The sequence below is a fragment of the Semicossyphus pulcher genome, unplaced genomic scaffold (genome assembly GCF_022749685.1).
Source record: "Semicossyphus pulcher isolate SPU_LCO1_2020_fin unplaced genomic scaffold, fSemPul1.0.p SCAF_16, whole genome shotgun sequence".
NCBI lineage: Eukaryota > Metazoa > Chordata > Actinopteri > Labriformes > Labridae > Semicossyphus > Semicossyphus pulcher.
This window is the reverse complement of record NW_027211670.1, coordinates 24150793-24171006: the sequence shown is the minus strand read 5'-3', so window position 1 is coordinate 24171006 and position 20214 is coordinate 24150793. Positions and strand designations below refer to the sequence as shown.

General features: G+C 42.5%; 1 protein-coding gene across 1 annotated transcript; it reads right to left on the bottom strand.

Annotated features, from left to right (window-relative positions):
• Positions 1-397: 397 nt before the first annotated feature.
• Positions 398-19074, bottom strand: adam8b (ADAM metallopeptidase domain 8b). The gene is made up of 23 exons (XM_069665117.1): positions 19015-19074; positions 18707-18813; positions 17757-17830; positions 17580-17655; positions 17069-17145; positions 15393-15603; positions 13101-13166; positions 12955-13017; positions 12703-12872; positions 12534-12615; positions 12312-12454; positions 11881-12067; positions 11469-11558; positions 9743-9941; positions 7210-7312; positions 6924-7089; positions 6757-6837; positions 6579-6663; positions 5084-5204; positions 4847-5006; positions 4709-4756; positions 2769-2819; positions 398-2475 (listed from the first exon to the last, which is right to left on the bottom strand). The coding sequence occupies exons 1-23, from the start codon at positions 19049-19051 to the stop codon at positions 2347-2349; spliced, it is 2526 nt and encodes an 841-aa protein (XP_069521218.1). The 5' UTR covers positions 19052-19074; the 3' UTR covers positions 398-2346.
• Between the last annotated feature and the right edge of the window lie 1140 nt (positions 19075-20214).

Genomic DNA, 20214 nt, shown 5'->3' with positions numbered 1-20214 from the left:
TTATATTTATAATAAGATGTTATTTGAAGCTCGTTTAGGTGCTCTTTCAACTAATTCCCTTTGGAAGTTCTTGTTTTGCTCCCACTGTGACTCCAGAGAGTCTGTGTTACCTGGAAACAAAGCCCATCAGCGTTTGTCCTCCGACTGTTTAAGAGGCCGGAGCAGGAAGTCCAGGATGACGGGAGTTCACACCCTCGAGAGTCTGAGTCCGGCTGAGCGGCTCTGACTCACTGCTGCTTCTCATTTCCTTCAGCCACCAGAGACCAACAAATATGCACTAACCGTTAACTCATGTTGACTGTTTTCTAGGAAGAACAATAGACGAGTCCTCAGAAGGTTAATAAAAATGTTTCACAGGAAAAGACAGAAACAGCACAGAGAGGCAGACGGAGTCGACTCAACAGAGTAAACGCCTTTAATAATTAGCAACTCAAATGATAAACATCGGCAGATAATACATCCTTTTTCATGTTTTGCTTCACAGTGGGACACTGGTAAAAAAAAGTGCACTTTATTTGTTGCAACAGAAGCCCCTCTTATTGGAATGTGACACCTACAACGTGAAACCCCGTGACTGTTGCCCTACAAAGTTATCAGTGCAGAAAGAGAAAGTACTGGCTGCTCGAGGCCGTGTCATACACCCACCGCGGGACAGAAACAAACAAAGGAGCATGTAAGCGTTTCAAGCAGAACCACAGAAACACGCACGGGTCATCTGAAGTGTGCGAAGCCTCCCAAACTGTGTGTACCGTTCAAGGCTTTTCAAGTTCAGTGCAAATAGTAACCTCGTAGAAGGCACAGGCTGGCTCCGGGCTCAGTTTGGGGACTGTAGGAACAATTATCGGGATGAGGAAGGCTTCTGCGCTTTAGCGTCAGCGTTGTTTTAGCAACATCTTTGGAGAAAAGGCTCTAAAAAAGAACACCGTACAACCTGCTCGGCATCAAATAACAGACACAAACAGGTGCATGTCGCATTGCCAGACCGGGCTCGGTCAGTTTATGCAACTACAGCTGTAAAAAAACAAAAAACAAATTTGTTGCAGCAGCAGGCAGCTTTGATAAATACACTCAACACTATCTGCAAGGCACCAACAGTTGATTGAACATGTTAGCAACTAGCTGGTGAACATGGTGGAACATTTAGCAGGTCGACAACCAGGTGGTGGAGATCAGTGGCGTACTCGGGCAGTTTGAGGGGCAGGGGCAAAAAAAAAAAAGGGGCACCTGCTGTATGCAAAAAGTTGTGACGCGAAACAACAACGTTAACTATAGAGGCATACCATCATTCATCCACTGGAAGGACATCCAGAGGGCGGGAGGGGAATGCTCCCCCTGCCCCTCCCCTGAGTACACCAGTGGTGGAGATAAAAGAGAGTATTGGACTGCTATTCATGAGGTGGACACTTCCTCCCAATGAATAATCAAAACGCGTGCTAGCAGGTTCGGTATATTAACTTAAAAGGTGACGATGAATCGATGTTAAAGTGGCTTCTGTGGGGATTAACAGTTTGCAGCCGTGTTTTTGGTCCTCTCAAAGCAAGCAAATATTCTTCTTGAGTTATTTGGACAGTTTGGGGGGTTAGGGGTCGGACAAAATATCCATACGGCAGTAAATCGTCCTCCTGACTTGTTCAGTACAATTATTGCAGAATCGCTGTATCGTGATGTTATCCTTATCGTGGGCCGCGTATCGTGAGTTACCCTGTGATTCCCACCTCTCCTGTTCGCCGGCTCAGGCTCACTTTGTACCAAGATTATGCAAAGATGCAAACCAAACATCTGCACTGTTTCAGCTGCAGTCGCCTCCATCTATCAGCGCGCAGTAGGCTCACCATTCAACCAAAAATAACGACTTTCAGACTTTAAGGTGCATAAATAATAGATAAGATCTGCATTGCTTCGGCTGCAGCTCAATTTAGAGCGGATTTAATATTTAAACATTTCACCTCACAGTCCCTCGCACAAACATGAAATAAATATTCAAAAAGGAAACTTCCACGTGAGCATCATTTGGCCCGCATGGATAAAAGTGCGTCGAGAAGTGAACGCTGCACTCATTACAAAGTCGGCACAAACACTTTTACACACACACAGACAGAAATAAGCACGGCTGCAGGAGTTCAAGGAGAGTTTCCCCTGCAGCGGTGACTCTTTGGTCATGTCATCAAACACAATCGCTCACAAACATCTTTTAAAGCTCTGAAGACGAAGAGTTAACTTTTCCAAACTCCTCAGCCGCTGTGACTCACACGTGTCTGATCCTAAAAAGGACCCCTCTCTCCTAATACGTGCAGCTTCGAGCTGAATGTGCTCCTCTTTGGTAAAACCGGATTCTTCAATGAGAGTTCATGTCGGTTTGTGAGGCTGCGGCTTCGCTGGGGGCAGCGGAGGAGCACACGGTTTGATTCTGGGAGCCTGAGGAGGGCTGGGCTTCACTGGAGGCACAGGAGGAGGGCCGGGTTTGGCCACCGTATACTGAAATGAAAACAAGATACATTTAACATAATAGGTCGCTTCTTCTGCTCCATAAACTGGTTTTAGTGTCCCAATAAAACCAACAGCAGTCTAACCCATGATGGAAACCGGCAGCGACTTTAAGATAAGACTTTTAAGATTCCTTGAAGGGAAACTCACAAAGAAGGCAGCAAAAGAAACGGCTCAAAGAAGCAGGAAATAAATAACAACAAAAACAACATGGTAGAGGCCTGTGTTAACCAGACATAAGTATAATCATGTGCAGAGTGAGAGCGGCTGGAGGTGTGACTCACCTGTGTGTTATTCACCGGTGGTAAAGGTTTACATGGAGGTTGAGGTTTTGCCTGAAAAAAGGAAGAAAGTTTTCAGTCACATAAACTCAGAGTCAAAGTTGATTTAACGGCACAGACATATAACAGAATATAACAGAACCCATCGTCTGTACTCTGACGACAGTACAGCTGACGGGAGCAACAGCGAACATGTCGGGCGTGTCGAGTGTAGCCAGCGTTTAGCGATAAACGACTTCCAGCCAACACTTCCTCCTCCGTGCGCTGCTTTGTTTACAGTCCAGTCAGCAGCTCGAGAAGCGACCGTGTGTTCAGATCAAAGGTAAATTCTCCGTTCAGATGTGTCTGCTAAATAAACGCTGTCATCTCTCGGTTCGTCCCATCCCCCGGAGGAGCGCCCGTTCATCTGTCTGTGCTGAGTCTCAGTCTCACTGTAAACAGGAAGTTACACAGAGGCTGCACTCTGGCTTACTGCAGCGGGATGAAGCCCAAACAGAAACAGATTTTATTGTGATTTACTTTAACAGCTCAACATGAAGCTTTGTCAGGTCTGTCCTCAGGAGGAGAAGAAAACTACTTTAACATGACAAGTCTGTTATGATGCATTCAAGGAAGTCAGGAAGTCTGAACGCTGATCAACTTTCGTGACACAGCGTCGAGCAGATTTGTCTCAAGTTGAATTTTTGATCTAGAGCAGATTGTTGCTGAACTTGCTGCAGACGTCTGTTTATGGAGATTAATAAGAAGCTAAATCGTCATCAGATGACGCTGATGGACGCCGAGACGTCTTTACGGTGCATTACGCTCCGCCTACATTTTCTATGGACTGTTTTTCCTGCATACACTGCAGCCTGCTGATAAGTGATCAATAACACTCAACCAAGACTACATCTTAATGTAGAATCTGTAAATAGAGATTTAGAACATAATTAAAGTGAAGTGGAAGATTTTTATGTAAATAAATGTAAGTCTCGATCGCAGAATGAGGTGACTGATATGGCCCACTGATGAAAGCCTTTGCATGTGCAGTATATCGTGTTATTACAGACTGGGTGTCTGTGGCAACTTCACAAGTGGCGCCCAGTTAGTGACGCGTTTTCCATCAGCCAGCAGTGGTTGGTCTGCCAGAGAGGGTAGGCGGAGCTAAGCGGCTCTTTTCTGGTCTCTGCAAGTGTTGCGAGTAAACAGTAATCTACTATGGCTGAACAAACAAAGAAAAGATGGATGACTACAGATACAACTTCAACAAGAAGTGAAAATCCAAAGAAGAAGAAACAAACTCGACGCTCAGATGAAGCAAACAGTCTGAAAAGGAAAGCGACCGTCAGCCAGGAAAATCAAGAGTTACAACCGGAGCCAACCGTGGACGTCACACATGCAGCACTGTCTGATATCTGGGAGGTGTGCTCCCGCAGTTACTGTTTATCACCATAGGTGCCGTCAAAGAGAACGAAACTGAGATAACAACTGTCCGTGTGTCCTCGGCGCCAAAAACACATCAATGAGCCTCACTGTTGCACTGGGTGACATGTTCTTATTTTGTAACCTGCTGCAGGAAATATTACAGACAAATGCTGCCTGATGCAAAGATTAAAACAGTCCCAAACAAATGTGTTACTTCCTCCAGTGATCTGTTTTTTTAACCCTAATAAATAATCTTTAATATCGTTAAAGTGTTAACGATATTAAAGAAAAATGTTAAGAAGGAATAAGTTTGAGTCTGTGCGTCGAACAAGTTGGTTAGTTTGGGTCTTTTCCTGGATTTTGTTGGATCAGCAGCTTTCTCCTTTGCCTGAACACAAAAGCTTTCTGCTCTTCTACTCTTCTGTTTTATTTAGTTTGACTTTTGGACTCAAGCTGCGACTTGACATGCCAGCTCTGAATGTGATCCTCAGTCTGCAGAATGCATCAGATCAAATTGCACGTTTTTTTTAAAAGCTTACCGGCTCAGTGTGTGAGGTAGGCGACGCTGCAGACGGTTTCTTTGGTGGCTGGAAAGAGAAAACACACTTTAACTATTAGAGTACGTTAACGTTGTGAGTCTGTAACCTGCACACACATGAATCAGTAACAAACTGTACCTGAGGAGCGGGTCTGCAGGGACTCACAGTCACAATGAGAGGAGTGCAGGCCTGTGTGGCTGTGGAGTCCATGAAGGTGGGCAGACTGATCTGAGGTCTGTCTTTGACGCTCGGCTCTGTGAACATCGGGTTCAACTTCCCAGGAGCTGAGTGAACTTTCCTGTAAAAGGAGAAATGTATTCAGCCGGGGAGTATGAAGCAGGCGTGGACGGAGCTTTAATGAGACATAATGACTACCTTTTGGAGGTGTAGTTGTCCCTGTTGTCCTTCTTGCAGCACATGAGGCCGACGATCAGCACCGTGATCAGCAGCAGGACGGAGACGACGGCACACACACCAGCTATTATCCCGCTCTGGCCTGCAGACAAAGACGAGGGGGAATTAAACTGTTTCAGTTTTAACACTACATCCGTTGTTAATTTAATGATGTTAGTCATGCTGATTAATGTTTATATTCAAACATAAAAACACTAAATACACTGTCTTTCGTGTGTTTAATCTGATGTTTCGCCGTGTTAGCCTCAGCTCTTTAAGGACAACATGATTCAGTCCTCTGGTTTGCTCTGAAATATCTCAACTATCGGCTGGATGAGCTGTGACACGTTTCAGTCAGCATCGCGTCAAAGTTTAATTGTTACCAGTAAAACTCTGTAAAAGCAAATCTAAAAATACTGTTCTCAGATAACCAGTGTCATCTTTTAAATCGTTACTAAAGACTTTCTTTAATCTCTGGGCTTCTCTTAGCTGATCATCTCACACCTACGGCTGATTTTAGAGTCACCAGTGAACCTAACGAGCATGTCTGTGGACTGTGGGAGAACATGCAGACTACACACAGAAAGGCCCACTACGTCTGAACTGGGATTCGAACCAGGAACCTTCTAGCTGTGAGGCGACAGCGCTAACCACTGCTCCGCTGTGCAACCTAAAAGTATTTCTCTCTATGAGTAAAAGTATATCTCTTTATGCATCTTTAACATACAAATGTATCGGGTCATAACGACCTGATTTTGTCGTAATAACAAAGGTTTTGTGACATGTCTCTTTTTACTTTAACTTTTGTTATAAGTAAGGGGATAAGTAAAGAGAGAGGACCTTTAAGTAAAAGGGATCTCATTAAAACAAGAAACAGTTTGCCGCGGTGGAGCAGAACGGCAAACAACGAGAAGGCCGTATCTTTAAAACCTCAACAAAGTTTGCCGTCGGCACAAAGAGAGAAAGAGGAAGAGTGTTTTGTCATGTTGTACTCCACTGCTGTTGTTTCAGAAGCAGCTTACTGAACAAAGTTTTCTCAAGTTCTCTAATTTGTTCTGGTGAGACGAAGCAGCTGCGTTCCTCGCTGCTGAGGAATTTCACTTTGGTCGGTTATGTGGTAAAATGCTCTTCTTCCTCTTTCATTTAATTCTTTCTGGTAATGGTTGCACCATCTTTTGGCAAACTCTGATCCACCCTAATACTGCGGCAATCATCTTAACTTGACACAGGGAGGTCAAGCTTTGATGTGGAGTCAGAAGAAAGTCTCCTGTAACTGAGGTCACCTTTAAGATGTATCAGTAACTCGATGAGGTCAGTGCGGGTCGAAATAAGAGATCAGTCATAATGAATCATTCATGTTTCTTACTGGAAGAATGATTCAACCAGCAGGTGTGACCTTGTTTTGTCTGAGCTGACCTACAGAACCAGACCTGCTCATAACTCTGCACACATTTAAAGTCTAACACGTGTCCCGTACCTTGAGGTAAATCTGCATACTGGATCTCACAGTAAGGTGGAGCCCAGCCGGGGTTACAGTGGCACTCGCTCTTGTGATTACACACCTGAAGATAAAATGAAAGACAAGTCATTTTAGACACAAACCGAGCACTTTGTGTCCTGCAGAGTCAAACTGGAAACCTCTACAAGTCTCTCACCCCGTTGTTGTTGCATTTCTTTGCACAATCCTCCCTCTTCCCATAAACGGAAGAATCCACACATGTGTTGTCGAGGCAGACCTGCGCACAAATGTTTGATTCTGAGAAAAACATCCAACATAAACCACTGAACTCCATCTATTATGTCGTAACTCTGAATGTTTTACCTTATTTGGTCCACATCTGGTTCCTTTTGGCACCCGGTCCATGTTTCTGCTCTTGTCGTCATCCACAGCCAGTTTACATTCGTGGCCGTACACAGTGTAGGAAGCTCTTTTACCTGTGATGGACTCGCCTCCTCCGCCACAAAACATAGATCCACATTTAAGATCCCTGCGGAAAAAAGCAGCCTTTTTGAGCGTCTCTCTCTCTCTCTCTCTCCTTTTGTGTGATTGTGCGATAACTGTTTAAGAAAAACTAACTACTAAGGATCAGTGCATTGATGATACGTACGGTCTTTTACAGGGGATATATCCAGTTGTGCTCCTCCCACAGTTTGCACCTTCTTCTCCTCGTTTGTTCAGGTCGAAACACATATCCAGCCCAACTTTGGTCCCTGAGGAAACAAGACGATCACAGTTAAACTCTTGGACATATGGAGGCCTATTTAGGTCAGAAGAAAAAAAGGAGTCAACATGTTAACTATTTAAATTAAAAATGACTTCAATAAATATGTCCAACTAAGTTCTGTGGGTTTGAAGTTGAAGTTTGCTGCTCGTGTGGAAGCCCATTTGTGCACATGAAGCACTTCTTCATCTAGAAAGTGAGCTGCATCCTTTATACCAGAGCGACCAATATACCAGTATAAAATTCAGAGAGGTACTTTATTTTGTTACAGTATTTTACCCAGACGATGTCGCTATAATCTAGCTTCGACATGCGCCGTCATGATCACCAGTGCAGCCACCGTAGGCTGAGCTCAGCTACGGCACCGGTAGCTAGCAGGACTGCAAACTCAACATGGAAAACAGATGATAGGATATCATTTGTTTTGAATGTGTTGAAATAACTTGCACGTTTTTATTAATAAAAAGCTATAGAAACCTTTTTCCCCTCTGTGATACCCCCAAAACAGACTGCGTCTTATATTCCAGATTTTGGTAAATGTTGACTTTTATACTGAACATATTCCAAGCCATAAGTATGCTGTTATGAATCAGTTTGTCCTATTGGTTAACAGGGTGTGGTGCCAAATACGAACACAAAGTCATTCGTCCAAATTCACCAGGCTTTGTTGTGTTGCTGCACGTTATTAACCCTTTCTCTCCCCGCATGTCCTGTCGTCTCCACGGACAACTTGGAAATAAAGGCATACAATGAGCGTAAAGGCCACTAACGGCGTTTTTCACACGGGCAGCGCCCACGTCCTCGATTTCAGAACACCTCTCACCGCCGCTTACTGTTGCTAGGTTACGAAAGTTGTCTGGCGCCACTTCTACTTTCCAGGGTAGTGACGTTAAGTCTCTTTTAAAACACTCTGTCTGCTTAATATTTGCTTTTATTCAAGGAAAATCAACATAGAAACGATGTAAAGGAATCGTGTCCTCAGCAGCAGCTCTACACCTGGAAATTGCACCTTCAAAAAAACCAAAGGATTAGCTTCACATCTACCATTGTTGTTGAGAAAGATGATGACAGAAGTCCCGCCTGATTTTAATTGGTCGGTGAGGGAGAAGTGATACTGATGAGCGGCGATGTTCGAAAACTTGAACTATTTTTAACTGAGAGCGCAGCGATAAAAGCAGGTACAGCCGAGGGGCCGTAACTACGTCAGTGGACACAGGCCCTTAAACAAACATTTCAAAAAGTATTTTAAAATTCAGTATTTTGATAAATATTTGACTAATAAATTGATAAGTTTTTTCTTTAATATAATCTGACTAACATCATGTGCCGGTCTTTACAAGCTCTGCTGTGATTATCTTTTAATTTGAGTCTCCAAAGATGATACCTTCTGATGCTGGCAGAACTTTAAAGAAATGTTTAAACTTCATCGTGGAGGAGGCTGCCTTGAGTTGTGGTCAGAAGATTGTTGGTGCCTGACGTGGCGGCAAAATAAGATCATGTAGGTCAAGCTGCAGGAGGCATATTGAGCTTGGTTTGCCCAGCGGCATCCTGAGGCAGCATGCAGGTAGCAGGAAGGGTTGCAGTCTGATAGTCACCAAAGCAAACACAGGTGTGGGAGGGAATTTGGGAGGTCACGGGAAGTTCTGGTAAATTATTAGATGACTCAAGAAGGAAAGCACTCAGGAAAAAGTGCTTCAGATCTGGTGAGTTTGTCCAACGTGTCCTCTGTGGAGGAGTTTGGAGACTCAGGAGAAGCCTCACCCACACCCCTGGCAGAGCCTCTCAGAGGTAGTTAAGAAGCCTCTCAGCAGCGAGGCGCCAGGAGTGGAAGAGATCCGCCCTGACATGCTGAAGACTTGTTGGGCTGTTTGACTGACACCTCTACCTGCACAGCCTCTGTAGGAAAGCTTATTTCAGGGTCCAGGAGTGTGCACATCGAGTCTGTGTCTATCTTACACCGTGTCCCCTCCAGAGCTCTGTTGGGAGGCTGCAGGCATGTCGAACACTGAGCCTGCTGCTTCAAGCATTCAGTCCTTGCATAACCGGAGTCTGTGTCTCTGTTCTTGGCATGAAGTCAGTGAATGTTGGGCTTTGCCCGGCTTGTTTCCTGTCACAGATTTGTTTACGATGTTGATGGATCTCAGAGAGAGATAACGTTACATAATTTAGTGAGCAAACCAAACTGATTTAAACACACTTCTTTTTAAGATGCTGAGACTGATACTTTCTGTGAGTGCTATTCATTAAATTCTCAGTGGTCCCTAAAAATAAAAGAATCCCACCATAACTATAATCATGTGACACTGACATTTAAAAGTTATTAGAAAGAGATGTATGTCTGAAGCTCCCTGAGGCTCAGCGCGTGTGCTGGAAACACTGTAACCCCTGTTGTTACTAACATGCAGTGTGTGAAGTGTACCTTCTCCAAACAGCCTCCAACAGTGCTGCTCGTATGTGGGACACTGGCCGTTGTAGCAGTAGCCCTGCGCCTGGTTGTAGCAGGGTTTGCCGTTCATCTCAAAACTATCTTCAGGACAATCCTCGGACACGCCGGAGCAGAATTCAGGCAGGTCACAGTCACTGGCTGACTTTCTGCACAAGCTTTCAGACCCTGCGAGCTGTGGATTAAAGCACATGTCAGGTTTGGTACGATTACAGAGGCAGAAGTTTGTGTATAATTATCTCGTGCATTTATGTGGTATTTCATGTTTTGCACCACCTCTTCCATTCTTTGGAACTGACTCTAGAGGAAGGATGCTGTGAGCTCTGAGCATATCACCCCCCTGTTTCCTGTGATTATCGAGCTGCTGCTGTTTTAATGTGGATTGAAGAGCAGCCTTCTCCTGTCGCCAGCAGCAGGGTGTGTCCCTACGACTACGCCTCTCTGCCCTCGCTCCACTGACTGTGGAGGAGTGCTTTTGTTGCTGCTGCATGCAACGTTGGTGTGTCAGTAAGTCTGTCCACGGCTTTGATCCTGACTCGACTGTATCAACAACCAATGGATTAATCGACATTCATGTTCCCAGAGGATGAATCCTACCGTCTTTGACTTTTCCTCCATGGTTTTTTGTCCTGATCCAATGTGTAAATAAATCAACATCTACTGGATGGATTGGCACAAGGCTATGTTTAGACATTCATGTTCCCAGAGGATGAATCCCACTGACTTTGGTCACTTAGTGGACGCTTCCACTAGTCAAAGTTTGTATTCATACAGTTTACATATATCTTAACTGGCAGGACTTGCACCAATGTTTATTAGACATTCATTATCCCCAGAGGAAGTATACTTCTGATTTTGATGATCCCCTTTTCCTCTCTGGAAAGGTCTGGAAACTATTTTAGTTTTAATGTAAATGTCTCTACAACTATCGGAGGGATGGTCCTGTGCAAATGTGGCGCAGACGTTCGTGTTCCCAAAGGATAAATTCTTTGGATGTCTAATAACTCTTCCATAATGGGGAGAAAGTAGGTCAAAGTTTTCAGCTGACATTCATTGTTTCCAGAGGATGAATCTTAATGACTCTAATGATCCCTGACTTTTCCTCTTGCTCTAAATGTCTGTGTAGGAGCCACAATGGTTGTTTTATCGTTACGTTACACTCCTTTTACAGGCTTATTATTTCCAGTTATTCACATTATTTGTACGTGTTCAGCTGTGAGTCAGGAGGCAGACAAAGAGGGTGAGTGGGTTATGAAATTTTCTGTTGAGCGTCATCGTCTTCAGTATCTTTTAATAGCTTTTTGTTGAATAAAAAAGACGTTTCTTTGGAACGATACGTGTCACAGGACAATCCTGAACAGCATGTTTCAATCATAGTCGCTATAGTTTAGTTCAGAGTGAAATGTCTAAACAAATATTAGACAGACTGAACATTTCTAACAGTAATTCATGTTCCCAGAGGACGACTTCTTTTCCACAATGAGGTTGAAAGTTTGTTTTTGTCTAAAAGTGTTTGTCTTTAGCAAAAATTGGCATGCTAACAATCTTAACTTAACTGGTGAACATAGTAACCATTATACCTGCAAAACATCAGTGTGCCAAAATGCATGTCAAAAGAAGTTCACACGTTTTTAGCCGACAAAGTAAAAGAAATGTTAAAGCTACAGCGCTCTGAAAAGCTGGGTGATGGTCGCACTGATACCTGGCAGTTGTTGCAGCATTGTCCGTGGGCACACTGGGCTCCTTCAGTGAGGCGACAAGTTGATGCATCACAACATGGGTTCTTACATTCCTAGAAAGGAGAAACATTCCTGTTCAGCTGCGTCATGAGGATCTAATTATAACTTTACCAAGAATTGCAGTGATGAAAGTTTAAACAGATCTCCTCACACACGCAGCATCTCTGCGATGACATGCGAGCGCACAGGAAAGCTTTTTTAATTTTTAAGGCCAAACTTCAATCGCCACTGACTTCCCCTTTCTGAGCCGTAACCACAGGAAACCACACCAGTCAGCAAAAACACAAAACCAGATGACGTTTTCCTGCACCAGAGATATATTTAAACTTTCCAATGAAAAGAAAATCTGGGTCATTAACCCTCTGATCGTTTTACCTCCACTGTGCCACAGTCACACTGCTCTCCGGGATCCAGCAGGGCGTTCCCGCAGCGAGGGCCCACAGCGATGGTCCTGACCGAGCTGGGTTTGGCCAAGCAGCTGGGCTGAGCTCGCTCCATGAACTCGGCGAGCTGCTCCACGCTGCAGCTGCTGAAGAACTCCGGGAACGCCTGACTTCCTGTCCTGAAGGGGAGTGACGAGATTACAACGTGTTTGTTTTGTATTTAAAAACAGTGAATGGCCAAAACTAAGTAGACACATCAACATGTGGTATCTGTTGTGGTTAAAATCCCTTGAAGTGGGACTACATTAAGCTGTCTATCCCAAAACCAAGGACAGAGATTATACACAAACATTTGGCCACATATTTATTCAACAAAGTTCTTTGTTCTGTTTAATTCTTCCAAATGTTCAAAGACGTCCTCACCTGAGTTTGTCTGCCATGACACAGTTCCCACTGCTGTGAAACGGACCACACACACAGCCTGCGTCATCATGAGACAGGCCGAAATTATGTCCCATCTCATGAGCGATGGTGGAGGCGAGGCCGATCGGGTTTTTGTGGTGATCCTGGAAGAGTAAAGCAAAAATAAGGCTTTAAATTCTGCAGATTAAACATAAAAAAACAATAAATGCAAAGTGTTCCTACCTGGTTGACTCCACCTGAGTTTCCAGTACACATCGCAAACTTATTTGCGAGTCCGACTGTATCGCCGTCAAAATCAGTGCCACTGTTGAGAGAAGAAGTCAAACATGAGTTCAAACGTGCAGAATGACTGTGTTCGACATCCACGCAGAAATCTGAGACTGATCCTCACGTCACAAACTGTGCGTTGTCGTGCTTCGTCCTCCTCAGAAGATCAGACTGACGCCACATGAGGAAGTTGTCCAGGGTAGTTTCAGACTGACCGTCGACGACGATTTGGTCTCTGTGCGTCCAGATCTCCAGACCCACCAGCATGATCCGGATGTTCAGGGGCCGATACAGCTGCAGGCAGAGGAAGAGGCGTTCAGGAGAGGAAGCGCCGGCTGCTCAGACCGAAAACGCGAGTTCAAACATAAAAAATTACCTTGTCAATGTGATTTACAACTCCAAGAATACGGGACTTAGTCTCGCTTCCATATTGCTTATACTGGAGGAAAAGAAGACACATTGGATCAGACTCATTGAGCGACAGGGATGAATGTTATAATTTAGTTAGAGTGAGATATTAACCTCGGTGTTGTCAACCACCACAAACAGCTCGACAAACCTCTGCGGACCTGCGGCTGGTTTCGTTTTCTGAAGAGAAAAGGAAACACAAATACTTCATATCAAACTGTCCTTTGAATCAACATAACGAGGCACAAAAATGACCTGACTGTGACCTTCTACATGTTTATAACAAGCATCTTTTATCTCAGTGTTTAATTACTCGTCTCTTTGTCCAGCTCTGTAAAAAACTAAGAGACCGATCCGAATGTTCCTTAAATCAGCGTCTCTCTCTTCATGTCATGGCCGGCCTGATCCAGATGTGAACCATTGAAAACCTCCTGAATGTGATCAAGAGGAAGACGGACGGTCACAAGCCATCGAACAAAGAGCGGCCTAATGTCCCCCAGCAGCTCTGTGACAGACTGGTGCAGAGCATGCAGAGATGCAGGAGAGCTGTGATTAAAAACCAGGTTATTCAGCAGATACTGATCTGTGAACTCTTCCTGAGTTAAAACATTCTGTTGTTTCAACAGGAACTTGTTTACTTTGCATCATTCGAGCTCTGAAAAACATCTTTTGCTCATTTTCTGCAAATAAAAGACCTCAATAAGAATATATGATTTGGAAGTAGAGAGAAATGTTTTTTACGATAAAACAAAAGTTAATTTTACCCAAACAACAGATTTTTGCAGTGGGACGATTTTTTTCCGGAGCTGTCGGTCTATATATATATTTATACAGAACGATCTTGTTCTATGAAGTCTGTTAGTTAGTATTAGTACAGTTTTAAACACAACTTTCTGCACTAACTTGTGAAAAATTAACCCAAACACTAAATGACTGTAGTCAGAGGAAAAGGAAGTGAGAACAGAAACCAGAACAGGAACACTAAGCGAAACTTCATTTACATTTTAATTCACTTACAATACGTTCATACAAACTCTGACTGCATATTTCAATGACATGTTTTTTTAAGTTAATTGTTTTAGCTTTTGCCTTTATCAGATGGGACAGCTGAAGACAGGAAATGTGTGGAGTAGAGAGCGGGGGTTGACCAAAATGATCGGCAGTCGAGCCTGCGATCAGCGCGTCGAGGACTGTAGCCTCTGCTCTCCCAACGGAGCTAAACCAGCGCCCCTCAGAAACGTGTGTTTGTTGTTACTTTAGTTTTTACTGATTTTCTTTTCTTTCTTTTCTTCTGATCTTTTTCTTAGTTAATTTTTTTTACACTTCAAACTGCTCATCTCGTTTGCCTTTGACTGGCTCCGCTCTTCTATTCATGTACGGCACTTCAGAACTCTTCTTGATTGTGTATCAAACATCTTGAAATCAGCTAATTAGAAACAGAATACTTCAAAGATTTTCATCACAGAAACAAAGTGTAGGGAATATTAGAAAAGGAAAGAAGGAAAAAGAGAGGAGAGGAGAAGAGATGGCAGGGAACAGGAAACAAGGAAAGGATATCAGACAGGAAGCAAGGAGAAAAGAGTACGGGGGAAGGAAGGATGACAGACACAAGGTAACACGGAGAGGTTAAAGGTCGGATGGGAAGAGATGTAAAGAGGGGAACAAGGAGAGAAGACATGACGAGGATGGTAAAAGGACAGATGACAAGGATAGGAGACAAGAAAAGGACACAAGCAAAGGAGAATCTTAAATCATCTGCTGATAATTGATGTACAACAGTTAATTATGATGATGTGATGGGGTAATAAGGGGCACCTGGACGAGCAGCGAGTTGAACACTTGGATGATGTGAGAAAATGAATGCCGACTGTGAGCGCTGACGTTCCTGTGAGTTGGTTTATCTGTCGTACGATCAGTTTGTGGCATCCTGTCCTCAGATGGTCTGTGTGGGAGGCTCATAGTGCTAATGAGCCTGATGCTAGCTGGTGCTACGTTAGCTTTAGCCTGTGTTTGGTCCTGTCCTATACATGAGCAGTTATTAAATGGTAATGAAAGAGACTTAAATTAAAACAGATGGCTTTATATGACCTACTAAAGTGAACGAGACTATCAGGAAGGAGATTGAATATTTCTTCATATCATTTTTGAATGCCTGATACCGCTGCCCCGGTCCGTGTGCAACCAAGAGATTAAAGCATGCTGCTGAAAGAGCCTGAAGTGATATGTGACATGTCAGTTTAAAGGAAGCAGGATGACATTTTTCATTTGATAACAACACACACGTGTGAAGTTCCTCACAGCAGCTTAACATTAAACATTCAGGCCTTATATGTTGATGACTTTTAGACACCAGAGCTTTCATCACTTCCTGCCTGAACGAGGAAAAACCCGACCCATGTCACCTACCCATGATCTGGACCTGAAGAGGGCAGCGGGGTTCGGGCCCTGGTTCTTTTCCTGGTCGTACAGCATGGTGGAGTTTGTGTCGGGTGAGTAGCCACAGCTACGGCTGCCGTTGATCTTCAGGTGCTCCCGTCTGTAAACCGCATGATCTCCATCGTCAGAGCGTCCCAGAGGCTCGATCAGGTACACCTGCTGCCGGGCGCGCACAAAACCACTGCAAACACAGAGGACAAATGCTTTACTATAACATGTACAGAAGTCAGCCGGCTCCATGAGTAATATAGGAACAAGTAAACGGCCAATTGTCTAGTTAGAATTGTTACCAAGAAATCAAAGGTCTGTGTACAAAAAGGGCTGGAAATCCTGCACAGTTCACCTGATGTCACTGTCAGTACGAGGGCTGCAAGATAAATCGTTGTGCACATGTGCAATAGTCACATTGCAGGACGATTGTGAGGCAAATTACCTGAAACACATCAAGCTGCTACTTTATCGTTGCTTGTTTTCAATCACTAATCTACAACAGAAGTCTGTCTGACATCACATCAGTGCAGCTCTTTTTGAGAGCACAGAGTGACCTGACCCCTGAGCTGCACAGTCTGTCACCTGCCTGTAGACTGTACACATGAACACGCTGCTGCCGTCACAGATCATGCCGGCGGGATGATTGAGGCAGGCTTTTAGTTATGCGTGGCAGCTTGTGCCGTGAAGTGTTATTTTTAGGGGCTACACCTGCAGCACACCCACAGCGTGAGGTTGTGTGTGTTGACAGGAAGTAGGAGACGGTGAGCTTTTGTTTCCATCGAGTAATTAGCGTCACTGAGTTGGTCACGCTGATTAATCATACATCTGAACACCGTTAGAAATGGAAGATGACATCTTATAAGTAACTGCTGCCCATCAGTCTGTGTTCTGTAAAGGAACGTGTCGCTCCACCTGAACTCTCTCTACTTTTTCATAAGGGCGTCAGAGTCACTGAACAAAGTGTGATGAAAGTAGGAGGGGTTTTTGTTTTGTAAAAGGAAAATATGTTGTAAAATTTCCTGGATTTTTCTTCATCATATTGCAATAAATATTGCAGAACAAAAAGTTATCGCAATGTCACTTCTTTCCAGTATCATAAACACCCTTTAACAGAAGCTTAAAGTCTGCACAGACAGCACACAGAAGCTGTTTCATTTAAACTCAGGTGCGTTGGTGTACAGAGCCGCGGTGATGCTTTCTTAATAATAATGGAGCCCACTGTTAAAGAGCATAAATGTGATTCGACATAGATCGGAAATAGTTTTGTCCAAATTCGTTCTGAGTTAATTTCTTGGTTAAAAAACATCAAAGCTTCCTCCAATGCACGGCTGGTTTGTTTCTAAAACACAATTTAAAGGGTTTTATCTACATGAAAGAAACACATTACAGCTACAGTCACCAACAGAATAAAAAGGAAATGAAACTGCACAAAATGAAGCAGAAATTCAGTTGAACTTTACAGTTGCAATAGGAAAAGTTTCAGTTAAGGAAACAGAAGTGTAACGAGAGACATGTCAATCAAAGGTACAAACAGAAAACTACTTGATTACTGAATATGATGAAGCAACATATTTCTCAAGAATCTGAGAAACTTTTACCAAATGGAAAATCACAAACAGGAAGTTGAAGCTGCAAAAACATTCCGGTTTTCTTACCTGATTCCAGAACAAATCCCAACACTGACTGAGGAGTCCTTCATGCCTTCGACGTGGCCGTGATAGAAACAGTGCTCCTGGAAGAAAACACAGTCGTCAGATTAAACTGAAGTTACTTCACATTCTTCTCTCACACACACAAAGAGTGTCTTTGTTTTATCTCCATGAAAGTATGAATGACATGGGAGGAATTTCCGATCTGTATCAAGTCTGAATGACTAAAACTCCGTGTGAGTGACATGAGGAGGTTCACAGCAAATAACCTTTGGTCCAATAAGAAGGCAAAGTCCATCTATTTGTTAGCTGATGATGGATTGAGGTCATTAAGGTCAATTTTGGTTTATTTTTTGTGTATGAGAAGTCATAAAATTCAGATTTACAGATAAGTTCTCAACTCTTAGCCATTACTTTCAACTTCTCAATTAAAAATATGATCTTTATACCCCAGAACAGAACAACCTGTGTGGTAATTAACTGCATGCTTCAGAGGTCAATTAAAGGAAAATCTCACCTCATCTGGAGATGATGTCACCCGTTTTCCATCTTCTGAATAATGTGTTTCCGTGTAGTCTTCCCCGATAAGATTCCTTAAAAATCCAGGTAAAAAAATAACATTTTCTTTTATATATATTAAATACTTAAATACATATTTGTCATGAGGATTTCCCTAATTACAAACAACACTTACCTGTTTTTTTCCAGGTGAATCGTGTGGTTCCTCCCTTCAATGGCCAGCTGGTACTGAACCGTATCAGGATACAGCTGTTTGAAAAACTTTCCATCAGTAACACAGCTATTGACAACAGTAAAAAACAACACTGCAATAGTGAAAGAAGTACTTACATACTTAACTTCTGTTAAAGCAGCAAAACCACAGTACAGATAATTCTCTGCAATTACTATTTACTTCAGTAAAACTGCAGAAGGTTATGAACTAACTGTGCTCAAAAGCAAAGTACTCATCAGGCCGATTATTCGTTTAAAGAGAGTTTTAATATTATGTTGTGCATTTTGGAGTTTTTGTTGCTGATGCACAGATGTGAACATTTAATGTTACAGAAGGTTGAGAGGAAACTCATTTTAACCTGCTGGTCAGTATATCCCTGAAGTTATGTTGGAAGTAACAAATACATTTATCATATTTCAGACGTAAATGTATTTAACAATTTTAAAGATAAAAGTTTTACACACAAAAATATTTAAACTAGTTTCTAAAATCTTAAATCTACAAGTTACAACAGTAAAGTCCTGCATGCCTGATAATCACTTAATGAGACATTTAAAAAGACGGAGGAGCACTTTAACTTCCTTTTATAGCCTCTCTATATAATTGCAACTTATTATTATTTCCATTATGGACACTGCCAGGTAGTTTAATTTAAGACAAAACATATTTTATAAACTCTTCATTTGTTTAATGTGTAAAAAAAATGACAAATGTTGTGGAGTAAGAAACATTTCCCTGTTAGATGTAGTGGAGCGGAAATACAAAGTAGAATGAAAGGGGAAAAATCATCAAGTAAAGTATCTCAAAAATTGTTCTTAGGCGCAGTTACTGATCAAATTTACTTATTATAATTCAACCACAGCATTACTGTCAGGTATAATATGCGGTAGCCGCAGGTGAGCTGTACTCACCTGTGTGTCCTGCAGGCTCCTCTTCTGTCTCCCCGGTAGTCTCTGAGGTCTGACAACCTCATATCTCTCCACGTGAGACAGCATACCAGAACTCTGCACGAGACAAACTACACACAACAAACAACACTGTTATTAACACGATTTGAGTCTTAAACGTACAGTACAATTAGAGCCATAAAATTAAGGAGGGAGCACATGAACATGTCACACATTCTTTAATATAGAGTTTGTTGTATTACATCAGGGGAATGTCTAAAAACAATGTTTTTAGAAAAGTAAAATAATCTTATTTTAAAGTATAAACTTACCCCATGTCAGCCAGATCTTTACCGTGTTCGCTCCCATGGTGCTGCGCTCTGCTCGGTCTCTGCTCCTCATCTACCGTTACTTCACCGTGAATCAACGAGGGCAGCTGTTCCGCTAAAGCCCCGCCTCCGGATCGCCCTTATCACCGCCTCACATACTTACCGGAATGAAACAGTCAAGCTGGCTGTGCTTAAAAAACGCTCACAAACTGACTTCCGGTTAACATATGAAAATTAAATACACTGATCATATATCTATGTATACTGATTCGGTCACGTCACAGACCGCGGTGAAGTTAGTTTTAAGTAATTTCGACAGGGCTCTTAGTTCAGCTAACCGTCCTCCCTCTTCCAACTCTGTGGAAAGCCGAGTGAGAAAGCATCGCTGGCTCGAGAGTGAATAACGAATATCTAACTTAAAACTAACTTCAACGCGGTACTTCACATCCCAAAATCAAATCAGAATCAGTTTAATTGGCCAATTATGTAGGAAAATAAAATAAATAAAATACAATAAAACAAATATTATATTATACAATAAAAATATTAATATTCGATATTTTGCATACCGGAAATATGAAATATCGAAATAACGTAACTGCTGTGACTGTCGTTTTTTTTGTTAAGCGTTGAGTTTTAACATTAAGGAATGCTTCATTCCAATCAGAAAACAACCATCGCGATAATACCTTTAGATACGCATTTTGTTGTGGGATATAAAGTAAATACCATTTGTTTTATCCCCGAGGTTAGCCTTGAGGACGCTAGTTTGTGGCTCCGTCTATTTCACGAGAATTCCCCTTTAAAGTTTTGGAATCTCATCTTAACGGTTTTCATTACGGCCATCTACTTAAAAAAGACAAAGTAACTTATTAAAAGGACAAACACATCCAGAAGTAAAGTGGAAAAAAAACTCAGAGAGGGAATTTATTGAAATTGTATCTAACAAATAAAAGAGAGACACCTTTTGTTAGTCCATCAAAGGAAATGTAACATCGTTTTATAGTAAAACAGCCCTACTTATAACCAGCAAAATAGGATGAACATAATATGAATCAATATTTCAACATTGTACAGGAACTTTTTATGCTTTTATTTTGAATATAATCTCGTTCAATTTCCGGTATGACTCTGGTCGTCTTTCGCTAACTTGGCTTTTCAACCGCAGTTAACCACCGGTAATTTAATGGAATTCTGTATAAA